The sequence below is a fragment of the Rana temporaria genome, chromosome 5, assembly GCF_905171775.1.
Source record: "Rana temporaria chromosome 5, aRanTem1.1, whole genome shotgun sequence".
NCBI lineage: Eukaryota > Metazoa > Chordata > Amphibia > Anura > Ranidae > Rana > Rana temporaria.
In genome coordinates this window covers 372,894,204-372,915,182 of record NC_053493.1, presented here as the reverse complement: position 1 = coordinate 372,915,182, position 20,979 = coordinate 372,894,204, and the positions used below count along the sequence as shown (strand labels likewise).

General features: G+C 49.6%; 1 protein-coding gene across 1 annotated transcript; it reads left to right on the top strand.

Moving 5' to 3' along the window:
* The first annotated feature begins 10,859 nt into the window (after nucleotides 1–10,859).
* Nucleotides 10,860–13,353, top strand: LOC120941453. The gene has a single exon (XM_040354843.1). The coding sequence runs from the start codon at nucleotides 10,880–10,882 to the stop codon at nucleotides 13,286–13,288; it is 2,409 nt and encodes an 802-aa protein (XP_040210777.1). The 5' UTR covers nucleotides 10,860–10,879; the 3' UTR covers nucleotides 13,289–13,353.
* The last annotated feature ends 7,626 nt before the right edge of the window (nucleotides 13,354–20,979 follow it).

Sequence of the window (20,979 nt, the reverse complement as noted above, 5' to 3'; positions counted from 1 at the left end):
GCCCGCATACATCTGTGTGTATTAGGTCGATCGGTCTTGTTGCTCTGCTTTCACTTGCCTTTGGTGGGGTTACTCTGGTGGCTTTGGCCTTGATGCAGCATTCACACCTTAGCGTGTTTGGGCAGCCTGTTAACTTGAAGCCTTTCGTTAAATCCCGTCTGGCCAGCTCCTGTATGCTGTCAGGGTGCCTGTGGCCCAGACGTCTGTGCCATAAATGAATACAGTTCTTGTGTTTATGTGTGCAGAGCTTTGTTTCTTGCTCAACAACATCAAGTTCATAAAGGTGCTTGCCCGCTTTAGCTGTTGCTATCACTCTTTCCCCATCTTGGATAGTGCATTGGTCACCTTTAAACGTTGTGGTTAGTCCTTTGCTTGCCAGTCGCCTGACTGATATAAGGCCGCCATTGAGTCCGGGAACATACAATACATCCGTCATTGGTATTTTTAACACTTGTCCATCCTCATTTTTACAAGTGACTATTCCATGTCCTGTTCCTTCAGCAGTTGTGCAACTCCCGTCTGCAAGATATATGGCTTCTTTCTTGTCTGGATTGAGCTCTACAAAGAATTCTCTGTCGTTAGTCATGTGACTTGTTGCTCCAGAATCTATATACCATTTATGGTTGGTGACGGCATCTGTCACTTTAAAAGTTCCGTGCCACGCTGCTTGGTCGTTGTTTTTCATCATGGTTATGAGTGCCTGATTGGGATCTTTTTCCCTCTGCTCATTCCTCCACAATGGACAGTCGCGCTTGAAATGCCCGGCCCTGTTACACCGGAAACATAGTTTGGCCTTCCAGTTTGGCATCTTAGTGTCTGTTGCTTTAAGTGCTGCTCCTGTATCGCTCTCTTGCCTGTGAGAAGTTTGCTCCTTTCTGTGCTTGTATTCATCTGAAAGTCGAGATTTCACTAACTGTAATGTGAGTTCTGCTTCAGATCTTGTCTCTAATGCATTAATCAGAGGGTTGTATGACTCTGGCAGACTGCATAAAAGTATTGCTGTCACATGGTTATCTTTGATCTCCTCTCCGAGGTCCCTGAGTTGTGCAACAATCTCCAGCACGCTTCTTATATGTTCTTGCATATCCCCTTCTGGAGTCAGTTTTGACTGGTACAGCTTCCTTAGTAAATATAACTTGTTGTTTAAGCTAGAGCTCTCATGTAATCTACGGAGTGCATTCCACATACCTTTGGCAGTATCTTCCCCTTTTATGTGGATAAGCTGTTCATCTTCTACCAGTAGGGCTATTGTGGCTCTTGCCTGCCTGTTTTTCTTATCCCACTCCTGGTTGTCTACATCCGGCCTGTCTGTGGTGAGGACATCCCATGTGTCATCTTTGCTCAGCAACATCTCCATCTTGAACTTCCACATCTGGTAGTTGTCACTATTTAGCTTAGTGATTCCCAGTTTAAGATCCCCGCTGCTAGCCATGATTGATGTACCTTGCTCGTATTCCAAGCGCCTGGATACCTCAGAGCAGATTTCCTCCGCAGCTTGATCAAAGATGGTGTGCAGGTGAAGACTAGGCCTCTGTTCCGGCTGTCTGATGATTCACGTTGTCTGGGCCCATAACCTTTGTTGGCTGGTGCAGATGATGCAAAGAGTAATCAGACATATATGGATGGCTGTAGTTTACTTGGATTCATTTGTATTGAAGAGACATACAGCAGAGAGCATGGTGCTCATATTAGCACACGAGATATAGAAGAACAACAACCATAGATAACAGGAAAATGCAGTAACAGATAGTTAACACAAAGAACATTATGATAGAGTATCTGTGTATAGTGACATCTAGTGGTCATACTCCAAATACACAGGGAAATAAACCAAGCAATGTATAACATAGCATGAAACAATGTTCAGTCTCCAACAGTACTTCCCCTTCCTCTGTTATATTGGTGGCAATTGTAGTCCCCCAGCAATACCAATTGGTTGTTTCTCCAGCCTGCCAATGGGACAATGAAGGAGCATCAACACATCAAAAAAGCCATTCCAGTCCTCCTCCCTCCTGTAAGCAACTTCCAGAGACCACTAGCTGGATTCAGGTAGAGCGTATATTTGAGCAGGCGTATCGCAGCTCATATGCGCTACGCCGACGTAACATAGAGAGGCAAGACCAGTATTTACAAAGCACTTGCTCCCTAAGTTACGGTGGCTTAGCGTAAATGGGCCGGCATAAGCCCGCCAAATTCAAAGTAGGCAGGTCGTGGGCGTGTTGTATTAAAATGAATCGTGACCCCATGTAATTAAAAAAAACGATGCAAATAAAAAATATTGTTTCTTACCAGTCCTTAGATGTAGTTGCTGCATTAGTTTTCCCTTATCAGGCTTGTATTCCGTTATTTTTAGCTAGTGATACCGTCAGTAACACACATTCTGTCCAACTGTATGCATGGAGAAGCAGCATTATCACCATAGGACAGGACTACATAATCTCTTCTATGTAACATAGCAAGGAAAGGTTCTGTAGTCTTTAGGACAGCTGAGAACCAATAAGAGTACAGCACAGTCAGAGAGCTGAGAAGATTCCATGCAGGATCAGTAGGTATTTTTTGAATTTATTGAACCATAATAAATCATGTTCAATGATATATTTAACAGAACAAAAGGCACCAAATAAGAAAACGGTATTGTTAAGAGTTGCAGTACATACCCTTTAAAGAGAAATTTCAGGTAAGCCAAGTTGGACCATTGCTCCAAGCTGGTCCAAAATGTAAAATTGCCATAAAAAACCTTTCCTGGAAGGATTACAAAAGGTTGCAATTGCTGACCTCCTTCTAAAAAAAAAAATACTTGCAACGCATAAATCTGTATTCTATAATTAGCAGTAAGGTACAAAACTTTTTTTGTATCCTCATGGGAACCCTTGAGTCTGGGGTCCCAGACAGCTGCCCATTCTTTCCTTTTAACCCCACAACCTACTAGGGAGGTCATAATTGTACAATACAAGAGTTAGGACTGCAGATAATACTAGGGGGCCTTGGAGTGGCTCTGCATTTAGGCCTCGTACACACGACAGAGGAACTCGTGGGGCGAAACACATCGTTTCCCTCGTCGAGTTCCTTGTTAGGCTTGTCGAGAAACTCGACAAGCTTGCTTTGCGTAGACACACTGTCAAGACCAAAACTCGTCGTTCAGGGGAAGTTCGATTACACTGGCACAACCCTTGGGGCTTCTTTTCCTAATTTCATGTTACTGTGTGTTAAGTAAAACTTTGGTGAGAGTCGATTTGCACTTTTCAGTCTGTTACAGCTTGAAAAATGTGTTATCTCCATTACAAATTTACTTTTACTCCCGTCTCATACTTTATTCTGAGCAAGCGCGGGTTTCTTAGTGTAGTGCCCCTTTGCTTTCAGCATGGGCACTACGCTAAAGTTAATGGGGAATGGGAGAGTTACTTTGCTCCCATTCGTAATTTGTTTGAAATTTGTGACTCCTGTCATTCCAGAAATGTCCACTGGGTCAATCTGTGGTCCAGGGATGCAATACCATCAGTGGCCGGCAGTTGGCGCCAGAGGGGTTCTGGCAGAGTAAGTTTCTCCAGCAGCCAATTAGAGGAGCTTTTTCCCTCACGGGGCGTGCTGGAGAGGAGTATATCTGTGACAGGTGTCATGTGTTCTAAAATCTTCGCGGGGTCCCCGTTCCAGGTGCGGCATCCACCTTCAGGGTGCGTGCATCCATGGACCCTGCCGGCGCGGCCTACCTAGCCAAAGCTGCAGACTGCATCGAACCTCAACCGGAGGTAAGAGGGGACCCCAGTGCTTCACTGGGTTCCTGGACCTATTGAGAAAATCCCAAGCTGGGATCGGGTGACCGGACCATTGACAGGTATGCTTGCTGTCATCCGGGGACCTATATAGAAAAGTCTATTGGGAGGATTCGCTCTCTTTATCCACCTAAGTCCTTTATTGAAATTGGTCTGTGGCAGAGGCCCTAGAGCCAGGTCTGTGAGAGAGGCCTGTTCCTCCCAGAAATCTAAAGTGACGCCTCGGCTGCCAGGCTTGTGGCAGGGGTCTGTCCAGGGGCACTTCACCCACTCCAAGCAGAGTGGTGACGAGTTGCAAATTGATACTATACAGAGCAGTACTGACTGCTCCATTTAATATCCAGGCCTGATACTGCAAGGTGCTCTCTCTCTTCCTTCATCAACCTTGACCATCCCAATTTATGTTGATGTTGGCCGTGTTTGGCCTGGAGAATAAAGCATTGAAAAAACCTTTATTCACTGCCCGGACCTTCGCTCACTACCTCTGTTCTCACAATTACACCCCTAGACACCGCCAGGGTAACTCAGTAGGCCGATCCCAAATTCAACCAGCGGCTCCTTCGGGGGTGAGCGCTACATTAGCATACACACGCTCGAGTTTCTCGGCGAAAACCAGCCCGACGAGCAAATTGAGACTCCCGTCGAGGAAAACAAGAGAACTTGCTCTCTTTTTTGCTTGTCGAGTTCCTCGACAGTTTCCTTGATGAAAAATGTACACACGACCACACGTTTCCTCTGCAAAAAAGCTCTCCCACCAAGTTTCTTGATGGATTCTGCTGAGGAAACCGGTCGTGTGTACGAGGCCATAGGCCTCGTACACACGACCGAGGGACTCGTCAGGCGAAACACATAATTTTCCTCGTCGAGTTCCTTGTTAGGCTTGTCGAGGAACTCGACAAGCTTGCTTTGCGTACTCACTGTCAAGACCAAAACTCGTCGTCCAGGGGAAGTTCGATTACACTGGCACAACCCTTGGGGCTTCTTTTCCTAATTTCATGTTACTGTGTGTTAAGTAAACCTTTGGTGAGAGACGATTTGCACTTTTCAGTCTGTTACAGCTTAAAAAATGTGTTATCTCCATTACAAATTTACTTTTACTCCCGTCTCATACTTTATTCTGAGCAAGCGCGGGTTTCTTAGCATACACAAAAGGAAATTGAGACTCCTGTCGAGGAAAAAGAGAACTTGCTCTCTTTTTTGCTCGTCAAGTTCCTCGACAGTTTCCTCGATGAAAAATGTACACACGGCCGGTTTCCTCTGCAAAAAAGCTCTCCCACCAAGTTTCTTGATAGATTCTGCCGAGGAAACCGGTCGTGTGTACGAGGCCATACGCAAGTATTTGCAAATGTGTGCTTAAGAAACCCCTTGAGACAGGATCATTTGCTTGGTTGAAGACTGGTTGGTGAGTTGATCTGGGATTTTTCTTAGGTTTTTGTTTTGCATGCATTCCATGTGCTCCTTATAGGGGGGGGGGGGGACAGTGGCCATTAGTTTGTTACTCTCCCACAACCTACCCCTCTAGAATAACAAAGATACATAACTACAATAAGAGGATTGGGAAGCTGAACATTATCTAATATTAGATTTCTACCAAACAACAGGTTTTCGATGGCATTTAGTGGCAGGCCCTGCTATTTCTTCGCTTTCTCTTATCTCGTTTCCTGTTAGTAGAGTTAATTTTCTTCACTGATTAGTTTATCTTTTGACCAGTGGCGGCCCGTCCATAGGGGGCGCTCGGGCGCCGCCCCCCCAAGCTGTGTAAAAAAAAAAAAAAAATTATTTTTTTTTAAAAATGTCACTTTAAGAGTGACCAGGCGCCGGACATGCGGCGGTCTATGGGAAGCTTCCCAGCCTGCAATCAGCTGATCGCAGGCTTGGAAGCTGATTTGCCCGTGTTTAGGGCGTGTGCAGGGCACACACTCCCACTGTCATTTGATTTGCTAGAATGCATGGTGTTCTCATGGGATTGGCTCGGTGGGGACCGGAGGAGAGGCCAGTGGGCAGTGCCATTAATATTATATCACTTCCGGTATTCTGGTGTTATCTGGAGCGCGTGTGGGGGCATCATAGAGGAGCGGCGCCAACCATTGAAGGTAAGGAACAGACCGGCTCCTTCCCCCACTCCAGCACCAGCAGCACCCCCGCATCCATTGCCTGCCAGCCCCGCCACCACCACCGAGCCCCACCGCAGCTGAACAATTCTCTCTGCGCTAGTACTGCCAGTGACAAGCAGCAGCGGCGGCCCCCCCTCTCCCCCCCCCACCCGGAGTTCACTCCGAGTCCCGCCGCCACACTCCGCTCCGGATCAGCAGTGTGCACTCGCAACAGCTTCGGGTCCCCCCCCCCCCCCACCTCAGTGTGCCGATCAGACGTCTGATCGGCACATTGAGGTGGGGGGGGGGGGGACCTGAAGCTGTTGCGAGTGCACACTGCTGATCCGGAGCGGAGTGGGTCTGGGCGGCAGGACTCGGAGTGAACTGGGGGGGGGGAGGGGGGCTGCTGCTGCTGCTTGTCAGTTGTCACTGAACTTAGATGACAGAGCTCGGAGTGAACTGGGGGGGGGGGGGAGGGGGGCTACTGCTTCTGCTTCTGCTTGTCACTGAACTTACACACTGACAGGACTCGGAGTGAACTGGGGGGGGAGGGGAAGGCCCCCTCCCCCCCTAGTTCACTCCGAGTTCTGTCATTGTGTAAGTCTCCTCTCCTCCCCCCCACTTTCTCTGAAGTTCACACTGCCCGAGCGGAGTGAAGCTGGCGCTGCTAAGGTAAGCCAGCCAAGCCACAGAATTCAGTTCAAAATGGATTTGATTTGATTTATCGCCCCATTAGGTCATCAGCGGACAGCGGTGCACTGCCTGATCCCCACCCATCCACCTTGGAGCCTGTTATTGTATTTAGACTGCTGGGACTTGTAGTTCTCCATCATCTCCTGGGGCTCAGGTGCATGCAATCCACCATCTATGGGACTACAAGTCCCAGCAGTGAGAAAAACTGAACAAATATGGTGGATTGCATGCACCTGAGCCCCAGGAGATGATGGAGAACTACAAGTCCCAGCAGGTTATAATATAAAGCTCCGAGGTGGATGGATGTCTGGACAGTGACAATTGATGGGCACAGTGGTGACAATTGATGGGCACAGTGGTGACAATTGATGGGCACAGTGGTGACAATTGGTGGGCACAGTGGTGACAATTGGTGGCATGACACAGTGGTGACAATTGGTGGCACAGTGGTGACAATTGATGGCACAGTGGTGACAATTGATGGCACAGTGGTAACAATTGATGGCATGGCACAGTGGTGACAATTGGTGGCACAGTGGTGACAATTAGTGGCACAGTGGTAACAATTGATGGCATGGCACAGTGGTGACAATTGATGGCATGGCACAGTGGTGACAATTGATGGCACAGTGGTAACAATTGATGGCATGGCACAGTGGTGACAATTGGTGGCACAGTGGTGACAATTGGTGGCACAGTGGTGACAATTGATGGCATGGCACAGTGGTGACAATTGGTGGCACAGTGGTAACAATTGATGGCATGGCACAGTGGTGACAATTGATGGCATGGCAAAGTGGTGACAATTGATGGCATGGCACAGTGGTGACAATTGATGGCACAGTGGTAACAATTGATGGCATGGCACAGTGGTGACAATTGATGGGCACAGTGGTGACAATTGGTGGCACAGTGGTGACAATTGGTGGCACAGTGGTGACAATTGATGGCACAGTGGTAACAATTGATGGCATGGCACAGTGGTGACAATTGATGGCACAGTGGTGACAATTGGTGGCACAGTGGTGACAATTGGTGGCACAGTGGTGACAATTGATGGCACAGTGGTAACAATTGATGGCATGGCACAGTGGTGACAATTGATGGCACAGTGGTGACAATTGATGGCATGGCAAAGTGGTGACAATTGATGGCATGGCAAAGTGGTGACAATTGATGGCATGGCAAAGTGGTGACAATTGATGGCATAGTGGCTGTGTTTGATGGCATGGCACAGTGGTTGCGTTTTGATGGCATGGCACAGTGGTGATAATTGATGGGCCCAGTGAGGCTGCAATTGTTTTATTTTTTTCGTTTGCGCCCCCCCAAACAATTTGAGCACCAGCCGCCACTGGTTTAATCCCAGTGCCTCCCGGAGTCTCCCTCCTCACACTACAAATGTACACACCGCCCAGAGGGCTGCCCTGTCTTCCCTTTGTTAAGATTTCAATTTGCCTTGATTTTTCCCCTCTTTGATGTAAAAAATTGTGACCTCCGAGCCTTTGAAGTGCTGTATTAGGAGAAAATGAACCCCCTATTTTGCCTACTGATAGCTATTCGAGATTCTTTTTTTTATAGAGATTTTAAGGTGTGAGACGTGGTGCAGAGAAAATCCCACACAATCCCAATTCTCTCCCCTTTGCTGTCACTAATCAATGACTGTTGTTTGATATAATGTTACTAATGGGAGACAACACAAATTACTAGGAACGGATTTGTTGGGAACCAGTTTATTGTATTTATGCTACAGAAAGGGAAACCTTGTTCTAAAAAAAAAAAAAAAAAACTACATTATTTAAAATCAGGATCCGATTTTTTTTGACACACGATTGCATACGATTTTGACAGATACGATTCCATCCGATTTAACGGTCCGTTTGTCGGATGGAAAAATCGTGATGTGAACCTAGCCTAAATAGGTAGAATAAAATGATGGTACATATATGTGTAAACTAAGGGCTCTTTCACACGTCCGTTCAGTTTTTCAGATCAGTTTTTTTTTCATCAGTTGATCCGTTTTTCCATCAGTTTTTCGTCAGTTTTTCATCAGTTTTTGCATCAGTTTTTGCATCAGTTTTTCCATCCGTTTTTTCACTCTTTTTTTTTTTTTGGGCTTTTTACATAGAAAAACGGATGTTAGCGGAACGGATGATAAACGGATCATCCGTTAACGTCCGTTCTGTTTTTTAGACGGAAGAAAAATAGGGTTTTCTTCCGTCCCAAAAAACGGAACTGAACGCAGACGGATGCTAACGGACGTTAGCGGATGCTCATCCGCTAACGGACGCTAGCCCATAGGGAAGCATTGCGGTCCGTTAACGGACGTCCAAAAAACGGACGAACGGAACGGACGTGTGAAAGAGCCCTTAATCATGTAGCATACGGGCATCAGGTGTACCGATGAGTTTCGCAAGGCCCAGCTCGCTCTTCAGGGGTAGATGCGTAAGAAATGTACCGCTATACATGACCGAGCCAGCGGATGTGTAGCTTCCAGACAGCGGAAACAGGCGTCTCGCCAGGGAGCTGAGGAGGCGGAGCTAAGCAGGACTCCACCCAGGGCAAAATGGAGGAAAAGCACCACATGGATGAAAAGTGTGTATCCCTAATAGACATATGCAATTCGTTTTAGTTTCTAATTCGTTTTTTATCGGAAATTCGTTAATTTTGCATTTTTGCTTTCACAATTTTTTTTATTTCCGAATTTTCGGACTTCCAAAAATTTCGAATTTTCGTATTTACGAATTTTTCAATTTCCGAATTTTCGGACTTCCGAAATCTCGAATTTCGGCATTTTTAATTTCCGAATTTTCGTATTTCCGAATTTTCGTATTTCCGAATTTTTACATTTCCGAATTTTTAAATTTCCGAATTTTTAAATTTCCGAATTTTTCGTATTTCCGAATTTCGGAAATTCGCAAATACGACAAATTTTCGTTTTTCTTTTTTTATTTAAAAAATCCCGAATTTTAGAATTTTATTTTAGAATTTTTCAATTTTAGCAATTTCGAATTTTTCATTTTCGTATTTCCGAATTTTAAAATTTCCGAATTTTCGTAAATTCGGAAATTTTTCGTTTTTTTTTTTTTTTTTTTTAATTTTCGAAATTTCGAATTTTGGAATTTTTCTTTTTCGAAATTTCGAAAATGAAAAATTCGAAGGTTCGAAAAATAAAAACATTTAAAATTCCAAAACTAAAAAAAATCTGAATTTTTGAAATGGTGGAATTTTTGAAATTGTGGAATTGTGGAATTTTCGAATTTTAGAAATTCCGAATTTTCGAATTAAAAATTGTTCGTACTTCGAATTTCATTTTCGTTTCATTTTTTTTTTCTCGGAAATTTTGTTTTATTCGTTTTTTGCTTTTTCGGAAATCCGAACATTCGGAATTTTCAAATTTTTGAATTTCCCGAATTTCCAAAAAAAGCAAAAAAACGAATACAACGGAAAAAAAAAATTTGCCGAATTTCCAAAAAGATAAAAAAAACGAATGAAACAAACGGAATTTTTTTTTTGAGATTTTCCCGAATTTCCGAAAAAATAAAAAAAACGATTTTTTTTGGCAGTGCACATGTCTAAATATTAGTGTAAATATTTCTACAATTAATAATATTACATTAAAATAATAAAACACATTATTACATTGTATTACTATTATATGACTATAAAATATAGTATCATATATGAATAAAAATAGGGAATTCACATACATAAAATATATAATAAATAATGATGTGATGTAATAATAACCGTGTGTGTGTGTATGTATGTATATATATATATATATATATATATATATATATATATATATATATATATATATATATATATAATCTCATAGACTCAAACAGCCACCCAGAACACAGATCAGCCAATCACAATGAAGCAGCTGCAAAGGCTGGAAGTTGTTTACATTAACAGACAGGATGTTTTTTCTCAGTGCTGGTCATGTGACCTGCAGTGTAAAAATAGCTGCACACAGAGAAAACCAACATTCTGTTACCATGGTAACATGACCTGCTGTGATGTCACAAAACTCAAAAAATAACTGCCAGAAGCACACAGACCTACTGTGATGTCACACCTGCAGCAAATAAATAGCCTGCAGGGGGGAAATTTGTCACTTGACATTTGGTCTTGACAGGAGAAGCAACTATCTTGCAGAGCTCCTGAGTGATTGGATTTGTATTTCATCACATTATCTCCAGTGATTGGAATTCAGTCTATTGATTGATTGGCATTTATTGTCTGATCGTCTATTACTAGTAATTGGCATTTTCTGCCAGTTATTTTCTACAAACAACAATGAGGAACCAAATCCTTGTTATGTGTGTTACTCTGATACTCTCTTTGGGAGTACAGAGACACATCATCATACAATCCCCAGCGGTCCACATGGATCAGGAGGGGCCCTCAAATGTCATCAGAGGGCCCCCAGAGGTCCATATGGATCAGGAGGAGGGGATTGTGGAACAGCCAGCAGAGATTCCGATGATTTTTAGGATCCTGTACCCATGGGCTGTACCCAGGAATACCATCAGAGGGTCAGAGACCCCAATGGGGGAGGAGCCCAGGATTGTCAGAGGGCCCCCAGAGACCCCCATGGAGGAGAAGAACATGAAGACGGAGCAGCCAGCAGTGATTCCGATGATTTTTAGGATCCTGTACCCATGGGCTGTACCCAGAAATACCATCAAAGAGACCCCAATGGGGGAGGAGCCCAGGAATGTCAGAGGGCCCCCAGAGACCCCCATGGAGGAGAAGAACATGAAGAAGAAGACGGAGCAGCCAGCAGAGATTCCGATGATTTTTAGGATCCTGTACCCATGGGCTGTACCCAGAAATACCATCAAAGAGACCCCAATGGGGGAGGAGCCCAGGAATGTCAGAGGGCCCCCAGAGACCCCCATGGAGGAGAAGAACATGAAGACGGAGCAGCCAGCAGTGATTCCGATGATTTTTAGGATCCTGTACCCATGGGCTGTACCCAGAAATACCATCAAAGAGACCCCAATGGGGGAGGAGCCCAGGAATGTCAGAGGGCCCCCAGAGACCCCCATGGAGGAGAAAAACATGAAGAGGACGGAGCAGCCAGTGGAGGAAACAGTCAGTGGAACTGAACATGTCCCTCCAGAACCCATCAGCTGGTTTATATTCCTGACCCGTCCTCCAGTCTGGTTTAGTTTGGCCGTCCTGATGTGTTTTCTGATTGTGAAATACATCCTGCGCCAATATCACCTGGCCAGAATATTAGGAAGTTTTATGATGTTCCAGGAGCTGATCGGAATGATTTATTTACTTATCGATATCTGGAACAGACGGGGGCCAATCTTTGAGAACATAATTCTACCCATCTATATAAATGATGGAGTTTGGCATCAGCGGGTGGTCACCGGGCTCTGGTCAGTCTGGTCCAAGGGGTGTGTGGCCCTAGACAACACAGTGCCACCCGTACTTATAGCAATTGTTACTGAGCACCGGTCAGAATGCATTCTGGGCGTTATCACCATGCTGGTGGTGCTGCTCCTAATATACTTAAAGCCATTCTACCGACTGCGCCGACCAACAAGTAGCAACATCACCCCACCACCGAGCGGCGCCCTTCCACCACCGAGCGGCGCCCTTCCACCACCGAGCGGCGCACTTCAACCATCGAGCGGCGCCCTTCCACCGACGAGTGACACCATTTCACCACCGAGTCACGCCCTTCCACCAACGAGCGACACCATTTCACCACCGAGTCACGCCCTTCCACCACCGAGCGGCGCCCTTCCACCAACGAGTGACGCCATTCCACCACCGAGTGGCGCCCTTCCACCACCGAGTGGCGCCCTTCCACCACCAAGCGGCGCCCTTCCACCACCGAGTGGCGCCCTTCCACCACCGAGTGGCGCCCTTCCACCACCAAGCGGCGCCCTTCCACCACCAAGCGGCGCCCTTCCACCACCAAGCGGCGCCCTTCCACCACCGAGTCGCGCCCTTCCACCACCGAGTGGTGCCCTTCCACCAACGAGTGACACCATTTCACCACCGAGCGGCACCCTTCCCCCACCGAGTGACACCATTTCACCACCGAGCGGCGCCCTTCCACCACCGAGCGGCGCCCTTCCACCAACGAGTGACACCATTTCACCACCGAGTCACGCCCTTCCACCACCGAGTGAAAATGCAGCAAGCGCAATGGAGGAGACGGCCTTTCCCATCCCCAGCGTAGCACCTACCAGGAACAACACTAGGCCATGGAGTGATAGGATCCTTCCAACCGAATACAGGCCCCCAGCAATAAATTCCGGCCTTGGCCCACGATCGAAAACATTAACTGAACATCCCAGCGTCGCACGTCATAGGGAAAATGAGGCCAGAGCTATGAAAGAGACTGCTGTTCCTGTTTCCAGAGTCAAACCTCCTCGAGCTTCCTTTAGTGCTAGGCTAAGCAAGCGTACAAAGAAGCTCAAATCAAAAATGGTGTCCGGGCACAGGAAGATCTTCCCACGAAAGAGTGACATCCCACCGAGTGATGTCATCATTTCACCAACAACTCCAACTCTCACCCCCCTTCTTCCTCCAACCTCCCTTCACCTGGACGTAGAGATGTGGGGGTTCCCCCGATCCCTCTGCCCCCTTTGCCTGAAAGATGAAGGGTGGGGGTTCCCCCCATCCCTCATCCCCCTTCGTCGTCAACTCTATTTTCCCCCGGAAGGGCTGTGGGGGTTCCCCGAACTCTTCACCGAGTGAAAATGCAGCAAGCGCAATGGAGGCATTGGGGGTAGATAGAGATGGAGAGAGAAGGAGAGGGAAAGAGGGGGGTAGTGAGAGAGGGGGTGTAGGCATTGGGGGGTAGTGAGAGAAGGGGGTGTAGGAAGTGGGGGGTAGATAGAGAGGGGGAGAGGGAGAGAGAAGGAGAGGGGTGTAAGAAGAGGGGGTAGTGACAGAGGGAGAGAGGGGGTGTAGGCATTGGGGGTAGTGAGAGAGGGGGTGTAGAAATAGGGGGGTAGTGAGAGAGGGGGAGAGGTGGTTGGGGGGTGTAGGAAGAGGGGGTAGTGAGAGAGGGGGAAGAGGGAGAGAGAGAAGGAGAGGGGTGTAAGAAGAGGGGGGTAGTGAGAGAGGGGTGTAGGCATTGGGGGTAGATAGAGATGGAGAGAGAAGGAGAGGGGAAGAGGGGGGTAGTGAGAGAGGGGGTGTAGGCATTGGGGGGTAGTGAGAGAAGGGGGTGTAGGACGTGGGGGGTAGATAGAGAGGGGGAGAGGGAGAGAGAAGGAGAGGGGTGTAAGAAGAGGGGGTAGTGACAGAGGGAGAGAGGGGGTGTAGGCATTGGGGGTAGTGAGAGAGGGGGTGTAGAAATAGGGGGGTAGTGAGAGAGGGGGAGAGGTGGTTGGGGGGTGTAGGAAGAGGGGGTAGTGAGAGAGGGGGAGAGAGAGGAGAGGGGTGTAAGAAGAGGGGGTAGTGACAGAGAGAGAGGGGGTGTAGGCATTGGGGGTTGTGAGAGAGGGGGTGTAGAAATAGGGGGTAGTGAGAGAGGGGGAGAGGTGGTTGGGGGGTGTAGGAAGAGGGGGAAGAGGGAGAGAGAGAAGGAGAGGGGTGTACGAAGAGGGGGTAGTGACAGAGGGAGAGAGGGGGTGTAGGCATTGGGGGTAGTGAGAGAGGGGGTGTAGAAATAGGGGGGTAGTGAGAGAGGGGGAGAGGTGGTTGGGGGGTGTAGGAAGAGGGGGTAGTGAGAGAGGGGGAAGAGGGAGAGAGAGAAGGAGAGGGGTGTAAGAAGAGGGGGGTAGTGAGAGAGGGGGGTAGTGAGAGAGGGGTGTAGGCATTGGGGGTAGATAGAGATGGAGAGAGAAGGAGAGGGGAAGAGGGGGGTAGTGAGAGAGGGGGTGTAGGCATTGGGGGGTAGTGAGAGAAGGGGGTGTAGGAAGTGGGGGGTAGATAGAGAGGGGGAGAGGGAGAGAGAAGGAGAGGGGTGTAAGAAGAGGGGGTAGTGACAGAGGGAGCGAGGGGGTGTAGGCATTGGGGGTAGTGAGAGAGGGGGTGTAGAAATAGGGGGGTAGTGAGAGAGGGGGAGAGGTGGTTGGGGGGTGTAGGAAGAGGGGTAGTGAGAGAGGGGGAAGAGGGAGAGAGAGAAGGAGAGGGGTGTAAGAAGAGGGGGTAGTGACAGAGGGAGAGAGGGGGTGTAGGCATTGGGGGTAGTGAGAGAGGGGGTGTAGAAATAGGGGGGTAGTGAGAGAGGGGGAGAGGTGGTTGGGGGGTGTAGGAAGAGGGGGTAGTGAGAGAGGGGGAAGAGGGAGAGAGAGAAGGAGAGGGGTGTAAGAAGAGGGGGGTAGTGAGAGAGGGGTGTAGGCATTGGGGGTAGATAGAGATGGAGAGAGGAAGAGGGGGGTAGTGAGAGAGGGGGTGTAGGCATTGGGGGGTAGTGAGAGAAGGGGGTGTAGGAAGTGGGGGGTAGATAGAGAGGGAGAGAGAAGGAGAGGGGTGTAAGAAGAGGGGGTAGTGACAGAGGGAGAGAGGGGGTGTAGGCATTGGGGGTAGTGAGAGAGGGGGTGTAGAAATAGGGGGGTAGTGAGAGAGGGGGAGAGGTGGTTGGGGGGTGTAGGAAGAGGGGGTAGTGAGAGAGGGGGAGAGAGAGGATAGGGCTGTAAGAAGAGGGGGTAGTGACAGAGAGAGAGGGGTGTAGGCATTGGGGGTTGTGAGAGAGGGGGTGTAGAAATAGGGGGGTAGTGAGAGAGGGGGAGAGGTTGCTGGGGGGTGTAGGAAGAGGGGGTAGTGAGAGAGGGGGAAGAGGGAGAGAGAGAGAAGGAGAGGGGTGTAAGAAGAGGGGGGTAGTGAGAGAGGGGTGTAGGCATTGGGGGTAGATAGAGATGGAGAGAGGAAGAGGGGGGAAGAGGGGGGTAGTGAGAGAGGGGGTGTAGGCATTGGGGGGTAGTGAGAGAGGGGGTGTAGGCATTGGGGGGGGGTAGTGAGAGGGGGGTGTGGAAAGTGGGGGGGGGTAGTGAGAGAGGGGGTGTAGAAAGTGGGGGGGGGTAATAAGAGAGGGGGTGGAGGATGTAGGAAGATGGGGTAGTGAGAGAGTGGGGAGAGGTGGTGGGGGTGTAGAAAGAGGGGGGTGAGGGGTGTAGCAAGAAGGGGGGTCATGAGAGAGGAGGGAGGGAGGTGTAGGAAGTGAGAGAGGGGGGTAGTGAGAGACAGGGTGTAGGCAGTGGGGCAGTGGGGGGGGGGGGTAGTGACAGAGGGAGAGAGGGGGTGTAGAAATAGGGGGGTAGGGGGAGAGGTGGTTGGGGGGTGTAGGAAGAGGGGTGTAAGCATTGGGGGTAGATAGAGATGGAGAGAGAAGGAGAGGGGAAGAGGGGGGTAGTGAGAGAGGGGGTGTAGGCATTGGGGGGTAGTGAGAGAAGGGGTGTAGAAATAGGGGGGGTAGTGAGAGAGGGGGAGAGGTGGTTGGGGGGAGTAGGAAGAGGGGGTAGTGAGAGAGGGGGAAGAGGGAGAGAGAAGGAGAGGGGTGTAAGAAGAGGGGGTAGTGACAGAGGGAGAGAGGGGGTGTAGGCATTGGGGGTAGTGAGAGAGGGGGTGTAGAAATAGGGGGGTAGTGAGAGAGGGGGAGAGGTGGTTGGGGGGTGTAGGAAGAGGGGGTAGTGAGAGAGGGGGAAGAGGGAGAGAGAGAAGGAGAGGGGTGTAAGAAGAGGGGGTAGTGACAGAGGGAGAGAGGGGGTGTAGGCATTGGGGGTAGTGAGAGAGGGGGAGAGGTGGTTGGGGGGTGTAGGAAGAGGGGGTAGTGAGAGAGGGGGAAGAGGGAGAGAGAGAGAAGGAGAGGGGTGTAAGAAGAGGGGGTAGTGAGAGAGGGGGGTAGTGAGAGAGGGGGGTAGGCATTGGGGGTAGATAGAGATGGAGAGAGAAGGAGAGGGGAAGAGGGGGGTAGTGAGAGAGGGGGTGTAGGTATTGGGGGGTAGTGAGAGAAGGGGGTGTAGGAAGTGGGGGGTAGATAGAGAGGGAGAGAGAAGGAGAGGGGTGTAAGAAGAGGGGGTAGTGACAGAGGGGGTGTAGGCATTGGGGGTAGTGAGAGAGGGGGTGTAGAAATAGGGGGGTAGTGAAAGAGGGGGAGAGGTGGTTGGGGGGTGTAGGAAGAGGGGGTAGTGAGAGAGGGGGAGAGAGAGGAGAGGGGTGTAAGAAGAGGGGGTAGTGACAGAGAGAGAGGGGGTGTAGGCATTGGGGGTAGTGAGAGAGGGGGTGTAGAAATAGGGGGGTAGTGAGAGAGGGGGAGAGGTGGTTGGGGGGGGGTAGTGAGAGAGGGGGAGAGAGAAGAGAGGGGTGTAAGAAGAGGGGGTAGTGACAGAGAGAGAGGGGGTGTAGGCATTGGGGGGTGTAGAAATAGGGGGGTAGTGAGAGAGGGGGAGAGGTGGTTGGGGGGTGTAGGAAGAGGGGGTAGTGAGAGAGGGGGAAGAGGGAGAGAGAGAAGGAGAGGGGTGTAAGAAGAGGGGGGTAGTGAGAGAGGGGTGTAGGCATTGGGGGTAGATAGAGATGGAGAGAGGAAGAGGGGGGTAGTGAGAGAGGGGGTGTAGGCATTGGGGGGTAGTGAGAGAGGGGGTGTAGGCATTGGGGGGGTAGTGAGAGGGGGGTGTGGAAAGTGGGGGGGGGGGTAGTGAGAGAGGGGGTGGAGGATGTAGGAAGATGGGGTAGTGAGAGAGTGGGGAGAGGTGGTGGGGGTGTAGAAAGAGGGGGGTGAGGGGTGTAGCAAGAAGGGGGGTCATGAGAGAGGGGGGAGGGAGATGGAGAGGGTGGGTTGATCAGTATATGTGCTATGTCCCACACCATTATACTGTACAGTACATCTCCAACCCACGTGTCTCCTGTCAGAGTGATCTCTCCCCTGTCTGTGTAGAAGACAGGCTGTTACACTCCGGTTCTCAGCTGCTCGTCTGTCCCTCTCCTTCGCCTCCTCGCACCGTCCGTCACATTCAGTAACACTTACCCTGCCAGTGTCCAGGAAGTGTCCTCCTCTTCCCCGGGCTCTCTCGGTCCCTCTCCTCTCAGGCGCCGACCGCTATTTTCGTCCAAAATAGAATTAAGATTAAGAAGTTTAATAAGGGGGGGGGGGGGCGGCCGCTAGCTTCACTGAACATTAGGCAGCTAGCTTTGCTGTGAAAACTGCTCTGCTGCTGAGGGGAATGTATAATGCTGCAGACTTACCTTTCCTTCATGCTCGGCTCACGGAGGTGCGTCCCTTTGGTCTGCAGAGTGCCGACGTCACTTCCTGACGTCGGCACAGGCACAGAAATATACTGGGTGCCGTGCACGCGCCCGGCCTCAAGTCCAAGTCAATCGCGCCAGAAGCTGTGGCGCGATGCGCTCCGCCACAAAGGCATTTTTGTTCTGCCAATGTAGCGCCACATCTGCAATCTCGTGATTGCACAGACGTGGCGCTACTCAATCTGCACTTGCCCGGCGCCCGGCGCTCGGACACAGTGCACATAAGGACGTTTTTTCGTTTTTTTTTTTTTTTTAAAGGGACATGTTTAAATAAAAATTTTTTTTTTTTTTTTTACTGACTTGGGGGAGGGGGAAGCGCCCAGGCGCCCCCTATGGACGGGCCGCCACTGCTTCCAACCGAATACAGGCCCCCAGCAATAAATTCCGGCCTTGGCCCATGATGGAAAACATTAACTGAACATCCCAGCGCCGCACGTCGTAGGGAAAATGAGGCCAGAGCTATGTAAGAGAGTCTGGCGTTGCTGTTTCCAGAGTCAAACCTCCTCGAGCTTCCTTTAGTGCTAGGCTAAGCCAGCGTACAAAGAAGCTCAAATCAAAAATGGTGTCCGGGCACAGGAAGATCTTCCCACGAAAGAGTGACATCCCACCGAGTGATGTCATCATTTCACCAACAACTCCAACTCTCACCCCCCTTCTTCCTCCAACCTCCCTTCACCTGGAAGTAGAGGTGTGGGGGTTCCCCCAATACCCCTTCCCCTGAAAGAAGAAGGGTGGGGGTTCCCCCCATCCATCATCCCCCTTCGTCGTCCACTCTACTTTCCCCCGGAAGGGCTGTGGGGGTTCCCCGAACTCTCACCCCCCTTCTTCCTCCAGCCTCCCTTCACCTGGAAGTAGAGGTGTGGGGGTTCCCCCAATCCCTCTCCCCCTGAAAGAAGAAGGGTGGGGTTCCCCCCATCCATCATCCCCCTTCGTCGTCCACTCTTCTTCCCCCGGAAGGGCTGTAGGGGTTCCCCGAAATCTCACCCCCCTTCTTCCTCCAACCTCCCTTCACCTGGAAGTAGAGGTGTGGGGGTTCCCCCCATCCCTCTCCCCCCTTCCCCTGAAAGAAGAAGGGTGGGGTTCCCCCCATCCATCATCTCCCTTCGTCGTCCACTCTTCTTTCCCCCGGAAGGGCTGTGGGGGTTCCCCGAACTCTCACCCCCCTTCTTCCTTCAACCTTCCTGAGTCATAGAATAAACCAACACTTGGTTGGCAATCTCCTGCAATATGAACCTTCCTCCCCCCTGTGTCCGGGCACAGGAAGATCTTCCCACGAAAGAGTGACATCCCACCGAGTGATGTCGTCATTCCAACAAGCAAAAGTGCAGAGAGCGCCATGGAGGAGATTGAATTTCCCACTCCCAGCGTCACGCCTCCTAGGGATCCCAGCGATGACATCTCAGAGAATGGCGGTGTCTTCTCAATTCCGAGTTCCCTTATATAATATATTAATTCCCTGACACATCCTCTATTAACTCCCAAACCTCTCCCTTTCCCCTCACTTCTGTTTGATAAAAAACATAACAAAATCCAAAAAATAAATAAAACATTTTGTAAACATAGATAAAATGTAGCTACAAACACAAAATATAAACAGCAAAGCACATTTTCTCTGTATGTTTCTACCTCCTTCTGTCATGCTTAAGATAGATGAACACAGACAGACAACCCAATTAGGAGAGAGTAGATCGCACACACAGATTATAGGATGAGGCCTACTACAAACTAGGGTTGTCCCGATACCGATACCAGTATCGGTATCGGGACCGATACAGAGTATTTGCGGGAGTACTTGTACTCCCGCAAATACCCCCGATGCCTAAATAGAATACTTGGCCGTCGCCGTATATCGCAAATCCGCCGCTGCCGCGTTAATCACCATGCGGCGAACATTACAGGCACCTTTAGTTTGAATAGCTGTTTTGCCCGCCGCGCCGTGTATAGACACTCCCCCTTGGACGGATCTGTCCAATCCTGAGCAAGGGGGCGTGTCCTTTACACGGCGTTGCGGGGAAAACAGCTATTCAAACGAAAGCTGCCTGTAATGTTCGCCGCACGGTGATTAACGCGGCGGCTGCATCATCATTAGGTATGGGGGACATGGCTGCATATGTTTGGGGACATGGCTGGATATATGTTTGGGGATATGGCTGCATATATGGGGGACATGGCTGCATATATGTTGGGGGACATGGCTGCATATATGTGGGGGGACATGGCTGCATATATGTTGGGGGACATGGCTGCATATATGTGGGGGGACATGGCTGCATATATGTGGGGGCACATGGCTGCATATATGGGGGACATGGCTGCATATATGTGGGGGGACATGGCTGCATTTATGTGGGGGGACATGGCTGCATATATGGGGGACATGGCTGCATATATAGGGGGGACATGGCTGCATATATGTGGGGGGACATGGCTGCATGTATGTGGGGGGACATGGCTGCATATTTGGGGGACATGGCTGCATATATGTGGGGGACATGGCTGCATATATGTGGGGGGACATGGCTGCATATATGTGGGGGGACATGGCTGCATTTATGTGGGGGGACATGGCTGCATATATGGGGGACATATCTGCATATATGTGGGGGATATGGCTGCATATATGTGGGGGGACATGGCTGCATATATGTGGGGGGACATGGCTGCATATATGTGGGGGGACATGGCTGCATATGCATATATGTGGGGGGACATGGCTGCATATATGTGGGGGGACATGGCTGCATATATGGGGGACATGGCTGCATATATGTGGGGGACATGGCTGCATATATGTGGGGGGACATGGCTGCATATATGTGGGGGGACATGGCTGCATATATGTGGGGGGACATGGCTGCATATATGGGGGACATGGCTGCATATATGTGGGGGACATGGCTGCATATGTTTGGGGACATGGCTGCATATGTTTGGGGACATAGCTGCATATGGGGGGGACATGGCTGCATTTGTGGGAGGGACATGGCTGCATTTGTGGGGGGACATGGCTGCATTTGGGGACACATTTAAAAAAAGTATCGGTATTCGGTATCGGCGAGTACATAAAAAAAAGTATCGGTACTTGTACTCGGTCCTAAAAAAGTGGTATCGGGACAACTCTAGTACAAACATACACACAACATTAGAAAAAGGATGACTAGCATCCAGTAGGGTAGCTTAGTGTAGGTCCTGCCCTA